Here is a 22,178-nt window from a genome sequence, read left to right as displayed (position 1 = left end):
TGTGAAATGCTCTCCATGGAGAGGCTTACCTGGTGCCATCATTACATGACTTTAGGCACCAGGCAAAAACATTCCTCTTTACCCAGGCCATCATCCATTAAATAATCTATGGCCTGTTAAGGGGGGGGCTGTTATTATGATTATTTATTATTATTATATCTATTACTAATGTTACGATATGGATGCAATGCGACCGCGAGCAGCAGGTGGCTTGGAAGCAAAACATAATGGGAATGTTGGAACTGTTTCGTGGGAACAGAGGGAGGGTCTATTTTCAGTGCAAAGCACCAGAATTAGCTCAGAGTGTAATATGACCTGTACAGGAAGTACAGGAGGTGGAGTTTTCTCTCTCTTCTGATGGACTCTGATGAGAGCAGACGTGTTTTCTCTGTAATGCTGCAAAGACAGAAATAAAGGCATGTGTCAGGACTGCCTCTAGGTCCCAGCTCACAGAGGACCAACGCCCGGTTGATGTAATGTACAAAAGTCTTTATTGAAGCGCGCAGCCCTACGTCTAGACTCTAGATCGGCGAAGTCCCCTCTGAGTCACTATCCCTTCCGCACCAGTTCAAGATCCTAGCCCGGCTCCACCTCCTGCGCTGTTCCTTCCTCCTCTGGGTCCTTCTGCCCCCTGGGGTCTCCTCCTTCCTGGACTCTTCTGATGCTGACCCCCCTGAGTCTTGCCCTTCCTTCCGGCGGGCTTTAGGACCTGGCTCCCTATCCGGGCTCCCTGCTGTGCTGCTCGCCTGTACATTTGAACTTGGCGCGCGCGCCCAGCCGGTAACCTTCCTCCTGACCGTTTCCCCGCTCTCCGATGTGGGCGTGGTCAAACCTGACTCATCTCCTCTCGCTGGTGGTGAGAACACTGGTCCCGATTCCTGGGACTCCCCCTCCCTACTGCGCTCTGGTGGGGAAGCTGGTCCTGATTTCCAACTGCTGCTCAGGGAGTCCCCGCTGGCCCCTTCCTCCTGGGGTTTTCCCCCTGGAGCCCCCTTTGCCCTGGCCATCGGCGCTCCCTTCTGTGAATCTTCCGATTCGCTGGAGAGGCTCGTGGAATGACTCTGGCCACTGTCACTGCCTCCACCCCACTCGGATTCCTCCTCCTCACTCTCCATTTGCTCCCCCTCCTGTGTCTCTGCTCCTGAACCCCTGACAGCATGTAAATACATTTCTGTCTCTCTTTCCCCCTACCTGGGAGGGGGGGAAGAGCGGTGTGTTCTTCTCATGCTGAGGAGGATCGCCGATCGCGACCTAGCCTGCATCTGCCGGGGAATGCAGACAGGGAGGTCACCAGGAAATCGTGCCGGGTGCCTGGAGAGTGGCCAGTTTTTCCTGATATGGCAGATTTCCTAACAACTAATGCTTTCTTTTATGTTTTTATTATGCTCTGTAAAATATGTTTTAATGTTGTATACTGTGATCTTTTGATAAAGGACAGTATATACATCAAAGTGATGATGATGATGATGATAATTAATAGAAAGCTGACTGTGCTATCAGGACCTTTTCATCTGATGCTGTTGCATGTCTCCCCTCTAGTGTGGTTAATGTCACTCCAGTTCCTGGAGATTTACTTCGTGAGAACACGGAGGATGTTTTGCAAGGCGAGCACCTGAGCGACCAGGAAAATGCTCCCCCAATCTTGCCTGGCCGGCCAGTGGAAAGCTTAGGCCAGGCTCCAAACACTGCCTTCAATGAAGGAGAGGTTTGGGAAGAGACGGATGTGAACCGCAACAAGCTCAGGATCAGCATCAGCAAAGTAAAGTCCTTTGATCTTTTTGAATGGGCACTGTTTCTTTTTCCTGCTGGTTTCTGTTAAGAATTGAGAACTTCACATTATTCAGTCACAAATATAGCATTACAAATGAAAAGAGAATGATAAAAGAGCCTTACAGAAACTGACTGAGTACGGAGGAGTATCGGGCTTCAACTTAAATAAAGAAAAATCTAAATTATTAACGAAAAATATGGGGGTAAAGGAACAGGAAGAATTGGAAAGGGTAGCTGGCAAAAATGAATAAAGTATATAATAATAAGTGCTGGAGATGTAAGAAACAAAAAGGAACCTTCTACCATATGTGGTGGACATGCCCCGAAATTGGGAAATTTTGGAGCATGATCCATGAAGAAATAAAGAAAATACTAAGAATATCATATAGTAAAAGGCCAGAGGCATTCCTTTTAGGAATTTTAAATGACGATATTCCAAAAGACAAAACTAAATTTTTCTTATATGCAATGTCTGCAGCAAGAATCCTGGTGGCTGAGTATTGGAAAAGGAATCCGTTACCCACTAGGGGAGAATGGTTATGTAAGCTTTCAGAATATTTAAGGTAAAGGTACGGGCCAGTCTTGACAGACTCTGGGGTTGTGCGCCCATCTCACTTAAGAGGCCGGGGGCCAGCGCTGTCCGGAGACACTTCCGGGTCACGTGGCCAGCGTGACAAAGCTGCATCTGGCGAGCCAGCGCAGCACACGGAAACGCCGTTTACCTTCCTGCTAGTAAGCGGTCCCTATTTATCTACTTGCACCCGGGGGTGCTTTTGAACTGCTAGGTTGGCAGGCGCTGGGACCGAGCAACGGGAGCGCACCCCGCCGTGGCGATTCGAACCGCCGACCTTTCGATTGGCAAGCCCTAGGCGCTGAGGCTTTTACCCATAGCGCCACCCGCGTCCCCCTTCAGAATATTTAGAATTAGCCAAATTGGCAGATATAATAAGACAAAAACAAAAAAAGTGAAGTAAAAAAAGAATGGGAGTGCCTAAATGAATACCTCAAAAGTCAAGGTTCGAGGACAGAAATCTGGCTGAGTCGGAATAACCTTGTGAAAAAGGATAAGAAAGAGGGATTTATATCTAGATGTTAGGATAGAGATGATAAGGAAAACATGAAGATACAATGAGAGGTAAAGGAGGTGCTGTGAGATTGGTGGAAGTCAATGTTTGTTTTCCTTTTTAGTGTTTATATTATTAAATTGTAAGATTTGGATTTGCTTTTTATATGCTTGTTTTTGTGTTTTGTGTATTGTTATTTTTCGGGGGGGTTTTGTTGTGTGGAAAATACTAATAAAATTTACTATTTAAAAAGAAAAGAAAAGAGAATGAGAGAATTGTTGTATTGTACAGGCCTTTTAAAGGCTTTCTGCAAGAAATAGAGCACCGCATTTTGAATTTGTAGATTCATCCAAAGGAAGTGGTTCTTCTTGCCTGACATGTAAACATCATATTTCTTGGCATTTCTTTGAGACATTTCCATATCAAAAATAGGTACATAGACCAGGTTTATACCTATGCTTTCAACCGTGATTAAGGACAACATGTTACAACAAATATTTATTTACATTGTCCTCCCTATCCATTAGCCTTCCAATTTCACTCGGATTCCTTGCTTTATCTATTTATTTCCTTCATGAGTTTTGCAGCTGTGAAAAGATTTGAAATTAATGAGTGAAGTGCTTTGGGTTTCGGTAAAAATCAATGATACAGGAGCTTGAGAGACACTGGTATTTTACCTAATATAGCTCTAATTACAAATACTGCTCTACCTACTTGGAATCCAGGTTTCTGGGTGCTGCTTTTCTTCCTATAAATCAAAAGATGGCGGCTCACAGAAGAGATACCATCAACAAAATGATATGAACTAAAGTTGCCACTTAATTTTGCTGTATGTACTCACACGCGGATAATAATGTCAAAGGAGATACTCCTTTTAGATCACAGTTATTTCCTCTGAGCAGCCTGCATTGGATAGTGGAAGTAACTGTTGCAATCCTTCATGACTGCCTTCTCTTATGCCGTTTACTTGAATAGACAATGCAAGAGGAACCTAAGGAAAATAACATATGAACCAGCTCTGAGACATGTGAGAGCATGTGCCCTCTAATCTAGTCATTCTCTGCATTGTGCACAAAGAGGGTGCTGGAGATTGTCATGTTCCTGTTCCACCACCATGAATATTTTGTGAATATTTGAACAGGGCTAAAGTTAGGAAGAATCCATCATAAACTTCCAATTCTGCCTTGGTGCTCAGTGTCAGTTTCATAATTCCTTTGAATTGTGACTACAGTGGTGCCTCGCAAGACGAAAAGAATCCGTTCCGCGAGTCTCTTCGTCTAGCGGTTTTTTCGTCTTGTGAAGCAAGCCCATTGACGGCTTAGCGGATTAGCGCTATTAGCGGTTTAGCGGCTTTTAGTGGCGTTTAGCGGCTTATTGGCTAAGCGGATAAGCGGCTTAGCGGCTTAGAAAAAGGGGGGGAAAGGGGGAAAAAAACCGCAGGAACTCGCAAGACATTTTCGTCTTGCGAAGCAAGCCCATAGGAAATTCGTTTTGCGAAGCACCTCCAAAACGGAAAACTCTTTTGTCTAGCGAGTTTTCCGTCTTGCGAGGCATTCGTCTTGCGGGGCACCACTTGTCGTCTTCATAAAAAAGGTCAGTCAAGACAGTATAAACATGATTGTATTGCCCTGAGTCTTCCAAATGATGCTTCTGAGATTGGCATCACGTTCACTACAGTGCCTTAGCTGGATCTGTAATGTTGTTTTGGGGGTTTGCTATCTTTTGCAGACACAATGTTTGGCAGAAGAAGATCAGAAAAGTGGTGTGTGCCCAAGCTCCCCAGTGCGAGCTGCACCAGATTCCCCTACTACTCAAGGGCGTTCTCTGAGATACCGTCGTGTGAACAGCCCTGAGTCTGAGCGCCTCTCCACTGCCGATGGGAAAGGAGATCAGCACGAGCGAAGGTTTGTTTATTGTCCACGTGGACTTTTTATTATTTACTTATTTAAAAAAATTATATACCACTAAAGATTTTTTTTTACAGAAATCCCTAAGTGGTTTACAGAAATTTATAAAATCAAAATACAAGTAAAATACAAATAAGTAAATTATATGTCAGTTTTATTTCTTAGTACAGAAAGTATTGATCAGCTGTGTAGAGATCCTTCCTATTCCTGATGAGTTCAAGAAGGTTCTAGAAAGTTTCTTCTCTGTGTGAAAGAATGTTTATTTCTATGTGAGAGAAACTGGAAGAATCCTTTCCTTTCACAAGACATAAATCCTAGCCTCTTGTTGATAGTTCTGAAAATCACTAGCAGAAAAACACAGTCACCAGATGCTTTTCTTCCAGTGCAGAAGTTGGCATTGCCAAAAACCTCTCTGGAGATTTGCTGTTACACATTATATAGTGTATTTATTACACAGAACATCATAAAAAACCTATCATTTAAAACATCAAGTCAGCAACTGAACAGGATAAAACTTTCAAGCATCCAGATAGGCCTGGGTAGAAAACTGAGGTTTTAGGAGATGTCTGAAGTCTTTACAGTTTAAGCTTAATAGGGTTTTATTTAAAAAAACGGAAAGTAAGTTTGTGAAAGACAATGAGTTCCCATTTCCAAGCACCATTTTGGATCCCTATCATCCAAAATGAATGAATGCTTGGATGTACAGAGCTTACCCATTGTGGGTAGTATCTGCTGTAATACTTTCCTAATAGAATTGTTTATTGCATGCTAAAGATTATTCTGCTGTTTTATGGTGAAGGTGACTTATGATGGCACAACATCTCAGGAACACTCTGCTGTATTCAGATACTAATGGAAAAGGGCAGCACAATTCATTTTTATTCAAGAAAAATAACCATATTATTGGTGTTTAAATATGTTCTGCCTTAAGAGTAATGAGAGCTTTCCCAATATCAGAGAGGTCTAGAAATCCAGTTCGGATGAGGATTCTAGAAACCAAGAGGACATGTAATATGGTTACAATCAGTTAATAAGAGGATAGGGGAATTTTCCATTATTTTATTTAGGCTCTGGGGTTACTTTTAGTTTTATCACTAGCATGCCATCTATTTCCCCTGTTGGTGGATCTGTTTTGGGCAACTCTTTCTCCTGGAAAGGCTTGATAATTACTGATAAAATACAGCATAATATTTACTGCACGGTATGCAGTCACAGCAGGGATAACTCAAATTCAGATTGTAGATTTATAAAAAGGTTATGAACTCAACGAAGTCATCATTTTGCACTTACTTTTTTCACTTTCAAAATATTAATACAATTGGTTCTGAGTGAAGTTTGAGAACTTTCAATGATAGGTTTTAACAGAATGAAAAAGTAGTTCATGAGATTAACACAAGATTATTAAATTTTAAAACAATCTTTATTGGTTTTTAAATAAATACAAATATGATAGCCATTAAACACTTATCCAGCTGTACATCTAAGGGTGCTCGTTTTATCCATTGTCTTTAGATATACACTTACACAATCAATGTTCAATCATAACACAAGGTTTCTTTTGGTTGTCTGAAAGTTCTGCTTTTAGGCGATTATATGAAAACATGGACAAGAAAAGCAAGTAGCTGCCTTGTTGTGCAAAGCTGTTTGTAGGGATGAGAAGCAATATGTTCACATACCTTAAACTTCCAGATATGTATGTTCAGAATGAACCACTCACTTTTTAAAAAATTCAGGACCTTGATCTGGAACAACATGTAGTTTCTGGAACTAAGCTCAGGTGGAGCCTCTTGTTCAATTTCAGTCCTGCATTCAGCTAGTAGTGTGATGCCCCTTTACTGGGGAGTATCTGTAGCAGGACAGGGGCAGTTGTATTTGGGTACTAGCAGCTAAAATCCTCCCAGGTCTGTAACAAGACCCAGGAGTGAAGATTTTGTGCAGAGCATTCTGCAGATATTTCAGAAGGAGAGGAACATGCAAAGCAATGGGACTTCAGTTTTTAGGAGACCTTGAATACTTGGTAAATAGCAAATCTTGCCATGTGATTCGTGAAAGGTGCATTCAGATGATTTGCTATTAAAAATTATATAGTGTCTTTATTGCACAAGAACTTGTGTTTATCAATATTACACTTCAGTAAACCTTTAGTCTTAAATCTTGAGCTGAATTCTAGTGGAATTCAGAGTGTTGGTGCTGACCTTTAAAGCCCTAAACGGCCTCAGCCCACAATACCTGAAGGAGGTCTCTACCTCCATCGCTCAGCCCAGAACTGAGGTCTGCCTCTGAGGGCCTTCAGGTGGTTCCCTCACTGCGAGAAGTGAAGTTACAGGGAACCAGGCAGAGGGCCTTCTGGGCAGTGACACCCTCCCTGTGGAACACCCCCCTATCAGATGTCAAGGAGATAAAGAACTACACAACTTTTAGAAGACACCTGAAGGCAGCCCTGAATTGGGAAGTTTTTAATGTTTGACGTTTTACTATGTTTTTGTTTGTACTGTAAGCTGCCTAGATGGGTGGGGTATTATTATTATTATTATTATTGCTGCCCCTTAGGCTTTTTGTCTTATTTTCAGGTCACGAGTGGATTTGCCCTGTTCTCCTTCACGGCTTGTATGCTCTTCCCAGCCAGCACAGATGCTGTCCATTGACACCGGACAGGTAGACAGGCAGGCAAGTGGCAGGATGGATGTGTCTGCTTCTGTGGAGCATGAAGCCCTCAGCAATGCTTTCCGATCGGTACCCCTGGCTGAGGAGGAGGACTTTGACAGCAAAGAGTGGGTTATAATTGATAAGGAAACAGAACTGAAGGACTTCCACCCTGGTGCTGAACCAAGCACATCTGGAACAACAGATGAAGAGCCCGAGGAGCTGAGGCCTATTGAAGAGGGTGACGAGAGAAGGCGACTGGGGGCAGAAGCGGCAGTGAGGCCGAAAATTCATGATGGGAGAACCCGGGGTATGCAGCCTGTGGCTGAGGAGGACAGTTCCCACAGACATGAAGGGCATTGTCAGTCAGTCTCTGACAGCAAACATGAACAGCAACCAGGAAGCCCCACACAGTCCCCCTTATATTCAGCACCAGCTATCCGACAGCGGAGACGAGAATCCGAGCCTACTGGTCCTGAGAGACAGGTAAGACATTCAAAATAAGCACCATTCACCCTTTTTTTTGCTTTAGTTCCCATTTCGATTGTGTAAAGTTGTCGCCTCTAGGAAAACGTCCCCACCCCCAATCTGTCACAGAGAATGCAAGTCTGATTCTTACTCTGCTGTACCAGATTCCAGAGGTATGTTTTCAATATAAGTATTATTATGGCACCAGCATCAAGAATAATTAAAACCATTAAGCTAGTCTCCGACCGTAATAAATTATCATCATCATCATCATCAATTAAGACCACCGTTGAAAGTGGGATGACATGAACCCTCCTCGGTGCAAAAAAGTGTCAAAACATAGATGTTCAGTGGATTTCCTGTTATGCCCTTTCTGCCCCTCTGAAATCCTATATGCCCTTTCTGCCCCTCTGAAATCCCCCACTTCCACCTCCCTCCCCTGTGCTCCTCATTCTGTGTTTCCGTTCCTTTCTGTGCTGCGAAGAGAAGAGACATAGGTAGGCAGGCAGACATGTGAGTTTGAAGTCCAAACCACAGTGTGTAGTGCCTAGAGTGTACTGCACTCTGTGGTTGGTGGTCCAAGCTCACATGTGCTCCATTCTGACTGCTTACCTGTGTCTTTTCACTTCCACCTCTTGGTGGCAACTTAAACAAAGTGAAAACATGGGAGGTTCATAGGGACAGGGTGAAGATATGAGAAATGCTGGGGAGTATGAGAGTACAGAGGATGCTGTATGTTGGAGGCCACATTGAGTGAAGCTGCGGGATGCTCTTAGCCCATGGACACAGCTTGTTCAGCTCTGCTGTAGGATGAGGCAGATTTGTAAGGATTTTGCTGGGCCACAGCAGAGCTCACTGAAAACAGCTTCAGCTAAGTGGCTAAGATATAGGGGTGGGGATTCTTTCCACCATTTCATGATATTAGAATGGGGATGCACTTTAATGCTTCTCAGGGCAGGTAGTACTGTAGTTGAAAACAAATGGTAAGTGGGGCTCTGTAATTATGATCCCTGGGGCAGATCTTCAGCAGCCTCTGGCTGGCAGCTTGGGTATGAGGAAGGTTGCTGGCTGTGAGTCTGGAGGCTTGGTTTCTCCTCTAGCTGTTTCCTCCCCAGATTGGGCAGCTGGTCTTACTGGACAATGCCAGTCCTACCTGGCTGTCCCTTCCTCAGCTAGGTCAATGCCCATGTCCAGCAACGGTGTCTTCTTCTGTTCATGATCCATGTCCAGGTTCATCAGGCCAGAATCATGACATAGGTGACTTGATTAAGCTAGGGGAAGAAACATAGTAGGTTATCATAATAACTTTTGTTAGGTTAAATGTGGGGGAGAAATAGCAATTCAGTTTTCTTTCAGTGCTGGAGTTTTCCCCAAATATTACTGCCATTCAGAATGTTTATGCTATAAAGTGATAGAAAGTTAAAGGAACTTCCGACAGCACATAACAATCCTTTGGGTAAGCTAAAGAAAATGAGTTATTACTAAAATAATGTACGCAAAGCACTTTTAGCTCTCTAAAGTGCTATATAAATGCTAAGCATTATAGGAAAAATGTTATCTAGTAGACACCAGAGAGACGAACATAGTAAATGACTCCCAGTTATCCTGCTGAAATGAACTAAAATGCCATACATCTTCACCAGGCTCCCATATATACCTGCTTGTGTTTCCTTTGTTCCCAATTACACCTTTCTAGCTGTTTCCTTAAAAAATTATTTATCCAATAGCTAGGTTGTTCCATGAATCAAGCCATTTCTGCATTTGGTTGAATAATCTATGTTTTCTAACTCGTTGCTTAAGTTCATAGCTGTGTAAAAAACCAAAAAACAAACCAGAGCTCTAAACATTAATAATTGAATTAATGTGTTGTGAAGTTACACAAATAACTCTTAATACATAGATCATGAGGGGAACAAATGTGTGGATATTGGGGCAGTGGTTGAATGGGGAAAAGAAAAGGCTGCTTGTATTCTGAAAGTGATCCAAAGGGAAGAAATCCTGCACTTGAATCTTCATTATGGTGCAAGACAAAGGAAGGCAATAATAGGCAGGACTAAAGTTGAGAAGATGCTATTTGTGCAACATTTTGACTATCCTGGGTGTACAAACACACACACACACACACAGGCATTTTGAGACTTGAATCTTGCTCACTGTAGATCTCACTAAAGAAAGTTCTAGCTGCTTCAGGCTTGTGATTTTGAGAGATGTTCCTCAGTAATTTGATACCAATAACATGAACTAGACCAGTTGCATAGGATTCTTGTGAGTTCCTAAAATCCTTTAATCCTGTCATGTAGATGATGAGCAAAGGCTTATTCTCTGTGAGAAAATAGTGTCTCCAAATATGTCATGAGGCATTCCTATGTTGCTTTTTAAAGTCGATTCTGTCCCTTTAATTAATTAAACTGCCCAGGGATCAATTTTGTTAAAAGGTGGTCTACAGATCTTTTAATTAACAAATACAATGAAGACTTGTTTGCTAGTTCCAGCCACTGGATCACAAGAACACAATGCTTTTAAGCTACTGGCCAGATTTCCCTTTTCAGTGGTTTCAATTATTCTTTGAAAAATGCTGAAATACTGATTTTGTGGCAGCCAAACATTCCCTAATTTTCCCTTTCATCTTCCTAGTATTGTTATTAATGTCACCAAATTTGCAAGTACTTTTCAATGACTTTTAAAAAGGTAGGATTTTAAGGGGGAGAGACCATGAGAGGGAAATATTCAGCTTTGGTAATGAATATAAGAACTTTTTTAAAAAAAATTTTAGTAATGTCTTTTTTGTGGCAAATATCCCCTTTTGGGGCAAGGTGTTCGAGAAGATGACGACAGCCTAGTTTCAGGCAAGCTTGAAGGAAACTGATTATCTGGTCACATTTCAGTCCGGTTCCAGGTCTCGTCATGGCACTGAAACTGCTTGGTTACATTCGTTGGGAGACAAATGGGGTGAATGTCACTCTGCTCATTCTCCTTGACCTCCCTATGGCTTTTAAAATCTTTGGCCATGATATCCTTGTAGAGAGCTCTCCAGACTGGGGTTGGGAAACACTGCGTTACAGTGGAGCCATTTTGAGAAAGTAGCTATAGCACCATGGGAGTTCTGTGGCATCCTGCAGGGTTACTTCTTGCCCCCCCCATGCTATTTAATACCTTTTGAAGCTGCTGTGAGATGTCTTCAGGAGATTTGGAGAAAGGTGCCATCAACGTGCAGGTGATGCCTAGCTCCATCTCTCCATTCCCTCTGAATCAGATGATGCGGTTCAAGTGTTAGACCAGTGTTTGGAAGCAGTAATGGATTTGATGTAGGCCAATAAATTGAAGCTGAATCCTGGTAAGACAGAGGTGTTAACAGGGTTCTGAGTCGTGTTGAAAAGGTGGGGAGGTGGCCTGTTCTGGATGGGGTTGCAGTTCTGTAACTTGTGGGTACTCCTGGATCCAACCTTGGCACTGAAGTGGCTAGGACTGCCTATTTCCAGCTGTGACCCCTTTTGGACAGAAATGACTTGGCCACTGTACTCTATGTTCCGGTAACTTCCAGATTGGATTATTGTAGCACACTCTTTGTAGGGTGCTCTTAAAGACACACTGGCGATTTCAACTGGTCCAAAGTTCAGTAGTCAGATTATTGGCTTGGGTTCTCATTTAGATTAACTCCTGTTCTAAAATTGCTGTACTGATTGCCAGTTCACTTGTAGGCCCAATGCAAGGTGCTTACATTAGTGTCCAAATCCCTAAATGACTTAGGTCTCAAATATCAAAATGGTCAAAGGCCTGGAAACAATGCCTTATGAGGAACGGCTAAGGGAGCTGGGCATGTTTAGCCTGGAGAAGAGGAGGTTAAGGGGTGATATGATAGCCATGTTCAAATATATAAAAGGATGTCACATAGAGGAGGGAGAAAGGTTGTTTTCTGCTGCTCCAGAGAAGCGGACATGGAGCAATGGTTCCAAACTACAAGAAAAAAGATTCCACCTAAACATTAGAAAGAACTTCCTGACAGTAAGAGCTGTTTGGCAGTGGAATTTGCTGCCAAGGAGTGTGGTGGAGTCTCCTTCTTTGGTGGTCTTTAAGCAGAGGCTTGACAACCATATGTCAGGAGTGCTCTGATGGTGTTTCCTGCTTGGCAGGGGGTTGGACTCGATGGCCCTTGTGGTCTCTTCCAACTCTATGATTCTATGATTCTATGATCTGAAAGAGAAGCTCCTTCACTACAGAGCGTCTTGGGTGTTAAGTTCAGCAGAGGGGGCCCTCTTGTTAGTTGCATCGCCACCCTTGGGTGTGGTAGCCTGGAGGTGAGGACAAAATTCCCTAAACTGTGGAATTCCCTCCCCACAGAACTGCACCCGGCACCTACACTGTATTGCTTTTATCATATGCTGAAGACACACCTCTTTTACCTGGCCTTTGAAGCCTGAGTTACTTATTTTTAGGAGCCACCATAAATTGTTTTAGCTGATTTTAATATTGCATTTTAATATTTTTGTAACACAGTCCTGGACCATATGGTGAAGGGTAGGTACGGAATCCTTTACATAAATAGTTTCACATATGTTGGCTAGAAGCTGTAGGATGTCATGAAAGCTTCAATCCTTAGGAGTGTACAGCAGATTAAACTTCATTCTACCCATGTGTAGTTAGTTGATGAATATTCCTGCTTACGCCAAATAAAGTCTCTTGGCTCAGTGCAGGACTTGGATCCAGATACTACTGCAAGGTGAGACTAGAGGCAATGAACAGTGAACACCCTTCAGGAGATGTTTACTGCAAAGGGAGAAGGGAACTCCACAAATAAATAATTGCAGGCCCACAGCAGCAGTACCAGAAAGTTATGGTGGAGTTAGAGGCACCCATGTCTTCATGAAGTACCCACATAATCCCATGATGGCAGTGTGATGTGGCAAATCCAGGTTTCAGCACGTTTTTAGATGTTTGGGTGACTGGCTACCCTTTATCTGTATTTACCCTGGTATAATCCATGGGGGTATTCAGATGCTGGATAAATTTGAATATCTCTATCAGTGCTCAAACTTTTGCAATAGATCAGAGGGGGATGTTTCATCCATGCTTTCATCCAAAGAATCATTGCAAACCCACTGGCTTCCACATGTAAAGCTAAGAAATGGTATGTTTTAACCACATTTTTTTGAACAAGCCAGGTTTAGTTTCACAGATGAGCAAAGTAACAACAACTTTTTTTTACCTAAAGTTGGTTTCATTTTCTAACTGCTCTTCCTTCATGCTCTGTAGTTGGGCAACTGACTGGGGGCAGGTGCCAACATAAATCAGAATTAAGCTGGCATACAGATATAACAAGAAGCCACGCTTGAAGCAAGCTGAGATTCTTAAGCCAATTTAGAACCATGGTTTCATACTCTGATTTGTTAGTTGGGGTGGCTTTGGGTGTGTAAAAAAAATCAATGTTAAGTTAAACAAACCATGCATGGCTTTGTATTACCTGCAAAGCATGCCATTGTCTTACGGAGATGGATGTTTGCTAGTGGTCTATGGGACTTCCAAGTGCCCTCTAGTACTTTTTATTTATTGTAGACCATTTTAATCACACAGTTAATTGCCTGTGTAAGATGTTGGCACTATGCAGTATATTTATAGCTAGCTGAGCATCCATATAGACACTTGCATAAGTCTGCCTCTCTGCCTCTCTTAAAATTTCGGAATTAATCTTGTTTATAGCATAAACAAACAGAAAATACAATCTTGTGGGATATCTTCAGGAGAAGGAAAGGCTAAGGAATAAACCCTACACAAACTCTGAGTGGAGTCCTCAGATAGTTGGATGGCGTCTTGTATGCCTCCTTCTAGCAACTCCTGCAGCCAAGCTGGTGCCAAACATATTGTTCTGCTTTTCTTTGGGCCACATCAGCGAGACCAAGAAGAGGGTCTTGTTGTCTGGGCAGCCCAGGATCTCCATACACACTGCCCAGGCTTGCACCCTGGGGAGGTCACTTTGGTGCTGCTAATGCAGTGGTTTGGCTTCACCCCTGGAGGCACACTCCATTGTCTCTCAAGTCAGGTGGGTGCCAACAACAAGATCCTAAGCATGCTGATTCAAAATGAGTTCTGCTGTGTTTAGGGTACAGCTTTCCTATAATTCCCAATCTCTACTAAAATTCAGTCATGATAAAAATCAGGTCAAAATGTAGGCAAAGTCAGTGTTTGATTATCAGTCTTTTAGTGCATGAACAGTGTACAACTTCTCCATTGATTTACTGGCCCAAGGATGTTTGTCCTCTATAGGGTTACAAGTACCAAATGTTCAAAAATCAAAAGGCAGTCGAAACTTAATTTATTTAAGGCATTTATAATGTGCTTCCCCTCATCCAGAGTTTTTTTATTGAAACTTTTTAAAGATAGGTAGGCTATATAACATATTCATGAACTTTTTGTCACATCAAAGGAAAGTACTGGGGAAGCATATATTTTTCTTCCTGACAATGAGTGTGGTGGGGGGTGGGGAAGAAAATAAATATGGATAGAAGAATGGGTTCAATCAGTTTCTGCAAATTTATGTTAATTTTTTCAGGCAGGCCTCAAAAATTACAGTATAGTTACAATAAGCACCAGTTTCTAAAAATTACAATAAATGGGAAAGAAAGAACAAGCTATAATTGCTTATCCTCTCGCCTCAGGACAATATGGTCCCTCAAAAGCCCCTGTGGTGGCAATTAGGTTAGGGAGGGACCATTTCATAATAAGATCTTGGAAGGCTACAATATTCCTATCTTTCATAGTGAAATATAATATGCAGTCTTTCCTTAGTCATCTTTCAGTTTATAGAACTTTTCTGTGACTTGCCATCCTGCCTGGCTGTTGCAACATGAAGATTAGTGGCACCCAGTGGTTTGAAGGCAGCTGATGCAATTATTTACTAGACGCCAGAGCCAACAAATTAGCTGCCTGCGTTAGTTCAGGACAATATGTGAAATCCAGCCCTGCCTCTAAGTCCTTGTTGCCTGCCGAGGGTTGCCAAGTCACAATGCTACCGGGACAGGTTAAGCTGCGACTGGCAGGATTTCCTTTTTGTGCAGCTCTTTTTAAATAAGTGTGCCAACCCTGTCAGTGAGAAGTTCCCAATCATCTATTTGTTGAGCATTTGTCCTGATTCCTTTGCAAGGAGTTAGACAAAGTTGACTATTTAATGAGCATTCATTATGATTTGTTTGTTGGGAGGTTAGGTGACATTGCATCAAAGCAAGTGTGGTCCTACACTTTCCAGTTTATCTTCCTTACCACAAAAAAAATATTTTAAAAAATCAGTGTTTTGGAGAAAGCTGGCTTGATGCGCAAAACCTCCCAGTCAGCTATAATTGTGCAACCCGAATTCACTGGTATGTGACTGAATCCCACCAGGAAAAAGCAACAGCCTGAAAGTGATGAATGTCTCAGTGTTCACCTTGCTCCTGGCCCACATTCCTCAACTCTCCAGATCTCTCTTCTTGGGCCACTTCATTTCTATTATTAGTGCACACACAGCCCTTCTTGTAAATTCATAGTGGGCTATCAATGGCGACTAGCCTTGATGGCTGTGCTCTACCTGCACAGATGGAGGCAGCAATACTTCCATATACCAGTTGCTGGAAACTACAGAAGGGGGGAGGCGCTTGTGCTCATGTTCTGCTTTGCTGATTTCCTAAAGGCACCTGTGAGAACAGGATGCTGGACTAGATTGGCCATCCAGCAGGATGTTCTTATGTCCCATAGGCCCTATGTACATTTTTTACCCCAGTGCCCTCCTTTTTCCTTGGCTCCATTTTTCCTCATCCCCTTGTCTTCTCTACCGATTGTTTCCTTGGGCACCTTGTTGTTGTGCCCGCTAACTATTTTGACCACTTCCTTTAGCCACAATTGCACCCCAGTTCTTTCCATCATAGCCCACACCCCCTCCAGATTTTAAACACACCACAAGCTCATTCTGACATTGTTTCAGCCATTTAAGTTAGGAAGTCATTCCCTTTGAATGAAGCGGCTTCTCCAGTGAGACCAAGATCTCTTTGTGTTCATCTTGCCAGGACTTCACCTCTCTTTCTCTCTCTCCTCTCCGAGTCTCAGAAGTGTGGCATTCTGAAGTAAATAACAGAACAGCCATATTGGGAAAGAATGGACGATGTTCTCTTGAACCTATACTGTATGTTGCTCAATATTCTTTCCAAAGCAACGTAGTCAAGTTGTGGCCTCTCTGAGAATATTAATATTAGTCAGTATGACAAGACTCTTGCACTTGCATATTCCTGCATTGCAGGGAATTGGACTAGATGATCCTCAGGGTCCCTTCCAACTCTATGATTGTATGAAAAGGCATCACTTGTTCCCCCTGCAAGGGGGTCTCTTACTGCTCAAGATTCAAATTTCTTGTAACTTTTTGATGTGAAGCACTTTTTTGTTTGAAACCATAGGTGTTCTGAGCAAAGCAATCTATATGGATAGACACCATTCAATAAAACAGAGACTATTTACTGATGCAGTGAGGATTAATATTTTGGGGCAAAGTTTTAAGGAAGATATGATACTTAATCATAGTCAACTTAGTCATTGATTACCTCATTGTGTAAAGTTTGTATAAAGATTGTATAAAGTTTATGGTGACAAATGTTGCAGAAAGTAGGGACATTTGCCTTGTGGAAAAGAAGAGTAAGGGGTGGCCTGTAATGATAAGGTAAAGAGGAGCAACAGTTATTTGTTTATTGAGGGTGGAAGGTATTGAATTTAAGTTGGCTTATAGCAAAAATCTACTGTAGGAATAGTAGGGCATTAGTACAAGATTCCTGAAGAAAGGCCGCAAAGTCTTTGGAGAGATTTTTTAAAGGGGAAACTGGGCAAACCGTTCCTCCAGAAAGCAGTTAGATCTAGCTAATCTTCCTCCCAGAACAAATTCAGTCTTGTGAATTCTGTACGGCTGTGTGGCTGTGAGCGGATGGGAGAAGAAGAGCACTTGATTCATTGGCCAAAGCAAGGGGATGAGTCTTTGAGCACAGCACACTGCAGAAAACCCATCTAATTGCCTATGCACTATGCAGTTTGCAGGTTTCTTTCCTCCCCATTGATGGAATTGAAGACGAGGGTTATCACAAATAGTTAATTCACAATTGCTGATCTCAAGCAATGCAGTAGCACAACATTATTGTATGTTGTGTTTTTCCTGAATGTTCAGTTTGTCCTCATATTGATCTACTTGGCCCATCTGTGGGTAGGAGATAGGAAAGGGAAATGAGTAAGCCAGGGATTTCTACAATATATGTATGTTTGTGTGAGCATTTGCGTAAAGGAGAGTGAAGAGGAGGAATAAATTGCCTAATAAGTGAGGAAAGAAAGGTATGGTGGGCAGGTCCCTTCAGGGGTGACACCCAACTCCCTTTTCTTGACCTTCCAAGGCACCAGTAAAACTTGCAGCAGGTTTGTTGTGTATGCATGCTAGACAGATCCCCCTTTAGCCCTTGCTGTGCCCACTGCTGTGAAGCTCACAGCATGTACGTGTGGAGTTGCCGATCAAGATGAATTAGGAAAACCTTGAAGCAGCATATTTGATAGGTTGAAAGACTGCATTTCCCTGTTGCAAGATGTCTGTATTACCCTTCATTAACACTTAATTTAAAAATGCTTAATTAGATCACTCCTTGCTGTAACAAGTCCAATACACTAAAACGTATCCAAACTTCCAATTAACCAATCTCTGAGTTGGCGGGAGGGAACGTTAAGAGAGGGAGTGACAGAAAGGTGAGGAAGGGAGGTTTTGTTTCCTAACCTTAACGGAAGTTCAGGCCTGCTCCCCTTCTGTGGAGGTTTAATGGTAGGGCATAACTGTAACTCCTGCCCCTACATCGTATGATGTTTTGAAGATGTAGCCCATTAAAAGCTTTAAATCAGGGCTGGTGGCTTGCACGTAAAAGGCCTCTCCAAGTAACAATGTGGTGTTAGCCTAGTAAGGGTGAACCCCAAGGCTGTAATTAAAGCCCTGCAAAGCCAGAGGGTTTGCTGCCCGCCAGTGAAGATTTCTACAGCATGCGCAGCACAAGCCAGGGGCGAGTCAAGTCTTTGCCTGACACCTTTTCCTCCACTCTTCTTGGTCTTTTGCAGTTGGAGGAGGACAGGCATTCTCAGCACTCCCTCCCGAGGTACAGCCCCCTCAGAAGACTGGCGTCCTCCGTTTTCTCCTCCTCAACCCTGGAGACAGAACAGTACCCTCACCTTGGCGGCACTTTCATACAGCGCAGCCGTTCGGCGGAGAGCAGCCCCGTGCGCATGCCCCACCGCAGGCACATGCCCCTCACAGCAGGAAACCACAGACTCATGCCTTCTGTCCTCCGCATTTCCAGATCCCAGCTCCAGCAGGTGTGGGCCCGCTTCACACACAAAACATAGCCTGTACCGGGGGAAGCAGCAGCCTTTGTAATGCAATAATAGAGCCCACCTGCCCAGTGTGTCACCATTTAATGCAATACTGAATCCCAGACAACTTTGGCCTCAAAGGTACTGTAAACTTCCAAGTCCCCTGCGAGAGAAAAAAAACCACAGAGACTCAGAACACCCACCTCTCTCATTCTCCAGCTTGCTGGGCCCGAGGCTGCTTCACGACTCAAGATGAGAATACAAATAGTATGGACATGTAACGCATTAAGAGGTTTACATCAGGGCTCTGTGGCGGTGGCCTCCAGCAGTGGGGTGACGAGCGTAGAGCTGTCTCAGCAAACAGGCAGGAGACAGGGGAGGGGCACCACAGGTATCAGAGAGAGCTGTCTTCCCAGTCAGATAAAATCTGTACCAAATTCTTGATCTGTGATTTGTGCTTCCCCTCAGATTTCACTCAGCCCTTGATTCAGGTGAACACGCATGAGAAGTTTGGGTCAAGAGCTCAGGAGCTGAGAGGGATGTACACTGACATATTTGCAAATCACCCTGACAGCCAAAATCACAGTACTTTTATTGCAGCTTGTGTGAGGCATACAGACTGCAGCCCTTGCACCCCTGTGGTTTTGTCTTCACTCTGTGACTATTTTTGTCACTTAACTCTGCGTAGATCCACCTGCACTTATTCTTTTCCAACTCTATCTGCCAGGCATGACAGTATAGCAACAATTTTTATCTTAACCCATCTATTGATTGCTATAAAGGCTTCCTGGCTTCAGAAACAAGGAGGCTAGCTTCTTGCCTCTGGCCTGGCTTTGTGCATTTCTGAGGAGAAACAGATTTTAAGCTAGTGTATAAGAAGGAACTGACCAACTTAAACCGATTCTAATTGTTTTTAACTTGGAAAGTGACAAAAATACTCATTTTTATTTCAACCATCCAGCTTCTCTTGGTGGAGAAGACAAAGTCTCATCAGCCAAAATCTATTTGGGCAGTATGAAAAAGCAAGATTTTGGTTGCGAGAGCCACCCCTTGCTTTTAGCTGGTTAGGTTAGATTATTCAGAGCCAGAGAAGAGGTGTCTTTAAATCTCAAATGTGACTTAAAATTGTCAGTTAGCCTCCAGCCACCCTGCCTACCCCACTGCAAGGTGTGAACCTCTTTGATGTGCACAGTTAGACTTGATAAAATCTCCCTCTGTCCTAAGCTAAAGTTTTGTTTAGTATTAACTGGATATCATCCTGACCTAAACTGGGATACCATGAACCAGCTTGATCCAGGTCTCTTGAACAGTGTAGGAGCTGAGTGATCCTGAGGTGCTTAGAGCAGATTCACTGAAGAACAAAACATAAGACTTAAAGAAACTTGGTCCAAGGTTGAAGAACCAGAATACTGAAGGTTCTGGTGTAGTAGGTTGGTTTTGTGCTATAGAGCTTTCTGGGGCTTAGTAGCATGGTTTTTTTATTATTATTATGGGGGTGTTTTTAAGATAATTAAGGCTTGCCCCACAGAGATGCCAGCTTGGAATGGTCAACACACTGGAATTGGGCCTCCAAATCCCAACTGGCTTAAACATTATTATTTTTTTAAAAAGCATTTGTTTATTGCTGTGCTTTTTGCTGTGCTCTCCTACTCATCAAAAGAGCAGATTCTGCAAAACTGTCCAGTGTGATGGAACTCTCATCTAGAGTAAAAAACAACAACAGGGAGGCTCAATAGATTGCCTCTATAGCCTGCCTGGGTTTTAATTGCTACACAGGAGCCTTTCATGTTCCTTGGCCCTGAGGGAATGGACTAAGTGCTTTTGTCAAAGTAACTCAAATGCAAGCCAACCAGGGTCATGATTTTAAGCCAAAGCCAGGTGAAGGGGGTAGCAGATACGAGATTTTTCAGCTAGGTTCAAAGGTCTGCTCTTCAGTATAGTGATAATTCAGCTGCAAATGAGTGGTGCATTCTAAAAGCATTTATTGTGATTGATAGCAAAGCTTATCAATATGTGAGTTTTCTTTTCAAAGCAGAAAGATTTGTGCTTTTTGACACACTTACTGCACAGCCCCTTTTAACCATTTAGAACTTGATAATGGTATACCCTTTCAGCTAGAGACTTGGCTGCAGTCTTCCCAGCAGCATTCCTTCCTGCCATTTTCTGCAGTGGTGCTCGCCATAAGTGGTGATGTCAGACTAAACAAAAATTATGGGACTGTTTTCAAGTTGATCATTTATAGTGTGTGTGTTTTTAAAGGGGGGGGGGAGTCCCAGGAGAAAACCGCTGAATCTTTCAGATGTACAGGAGCATTTCTGGGCCACCAGACAAATTCCAAACTACATACCTCTCTCAGATTTTAGAATGGGGAAAAACCGAACAACAAAAACTTAGGAAATGATAAGAGATTCAGAGCAGTACATATATTAGACACACTCACATTCTCAAACACTCCGTTTTCTAAGAGAAGAAAGTCTAAACTTAAGGCTGCCTCAGTATCATTTATATACATAGCCAAGTACTGGTCTTAACTTGAGATAAATTCTTCTGTTAATTTTACTTTCTCGCCAACAGAATTTTCTTTGGTTTCCTCCAGATTTTATCTTAATTCCGCACAACAGTTCTCTTTGCTTTCACAATATCATTATGTATGTTTGTGTGTGTTTTTAGGCATGCCATTCCTACTTAGTTTTAATTTTTGAAGCATTTCTTGCCATTCTGAGGGATTAGATAAGAGCCTATGGAACAGAATAATAAGAGGTTTTGATCCTCCAGTTTTGAGAATTTAGTATCCCTTTGAGTCAGGGGGGTCATTTTCAACTTGATATGTTTGTGCGTGTGCACACATGGAAATTATAGACCTTGCTTTTCTAAGCCTGCAGTCCTATGCACACTACCTTTACAATAAAACTCATTAAACTTGCTTCTAAGTAAACACAGAGTCATGTTCCAATGCTCCTAATCTCTCATCAGAAATGGCATTCTGTACAGTGGCAATGAAATTTATGTTTTGAGGAACCTAGTTAATGGAAAGCTTCCTGTACTCATATTTTTAGTACAACATTTTCTCTTCAGGCTGATCCTACAGGAGAAACGCAGCTCTAGTGATCACAGTTTTGCTTATACAGCATGCATTGCATCAAAGCCTGAGCTGCAAAATAATAGCTTCTTCCTGCCAAGCAGCTTGAAGTTCAAAATACCTCACTGACACAAACTTGATTTGCAATTAATGGGCTTTGCACCAGCAATGTCTCACCAACAGAGTAATGTGTTGAGGACCAGAGACTTGGTGAGTGTTCAGTTTTGTTTCAAAGGTCTCTAGATTATGAGAATATACAGGGCAAAGCTTTTTGGATTGTTTTTGCTCTGTGCTTCATAAAGACCAAAATCTTTTCATCTACACAGATCAGTGGGCACTATTGGATTGTTTATTTCTCAAAAACTGCAAAGAGCAATAAACACAGGAGTTGCTCATAAAAATTGAGTTATGTTTTGCGTGAAAGTTTCATTTGAGAGGGAGTCTGTTTTGACTTGATACAATAAATTACCACACTACCTTCTTGGTTTTCTTGTCCCTCAGCTCCTTACTCAGTCCCTTGCCCCTCTGTTGTCTTCCCTATAACAACAATTCCATTTGCCAGTAGGCCTTTTACAAAGTTTTCCCCCAGCACACTATTTTACCTCATTTTCCTGCAGTCTCTTCCCTTTCTTCCATCGGCTTCTCAATACCATATGTTTCATTATTACTGCCCCATCCTCCAGCTACCCTGTCTCTAGCAGCCTTTGCACTCAGTTTATCAGCCCTGTTTGCCTCTTTGTCCCCTTCCTCTCAGTAGCACACAAATTCAGTTTCTTGTTGGCATTCCCTTAGTTTCTATTCCCAGGCAAACCTTTGGTTTCCTTCAGAGCAGTGGCTCTGATAGTCAACATACTTTGAATGGCACTTTCCTCTTACAAATTGGAATGTTTGTGAACATTCCAT

General features: G+C 42.6%; 1 protein-coding gene across 1 annotated transcript in view; it reads left to right on the top strand.

The window, feature by feature from the left end:
- TTBK1 (tau tubulin kinase 1) overlaps positions 1 to 22,178 on the top strand; it is an 89,130-nt gene that overhangs the window by 51,428 nt on the left and 15,524 nt on the right. The window contains exons 10-12 of the mRNA XM_083733928.1: positions 1,540 to 1,759; positions 4,563 to 4,738; positions 7,312 to 7,870. Coding sequence (XP_083590054.1) covers positions 1,540 to 1,759; positions 4,563 to 4,738; positions 7,312 to 7,870 — 955 coding nt within the window. The remainder of the gene's footprint in view (positions 1 to 1,539; positions 1,760 to 4,562; positions 4,739 to 7,311; positions 7,871 to 22,178) is intronic.

This window comes from Podarcis gaigeae, assembly GCF_964106915.1.
Source record: "Podarcis gaigeae genome assembly, chromosome: 3".
Classification (NCBI taxonomy): domain Eukaryota; kingdom Metazoa; phylum Chordata; class Lepidosauria; order Squamata; family Lacertidae; genus Podarcis; species Podarcis gaigeae.
Note: the sequence above shows the minus strand (reverse complement) of the source record. Positions and strands in the feature narration are given on the sequence as shown.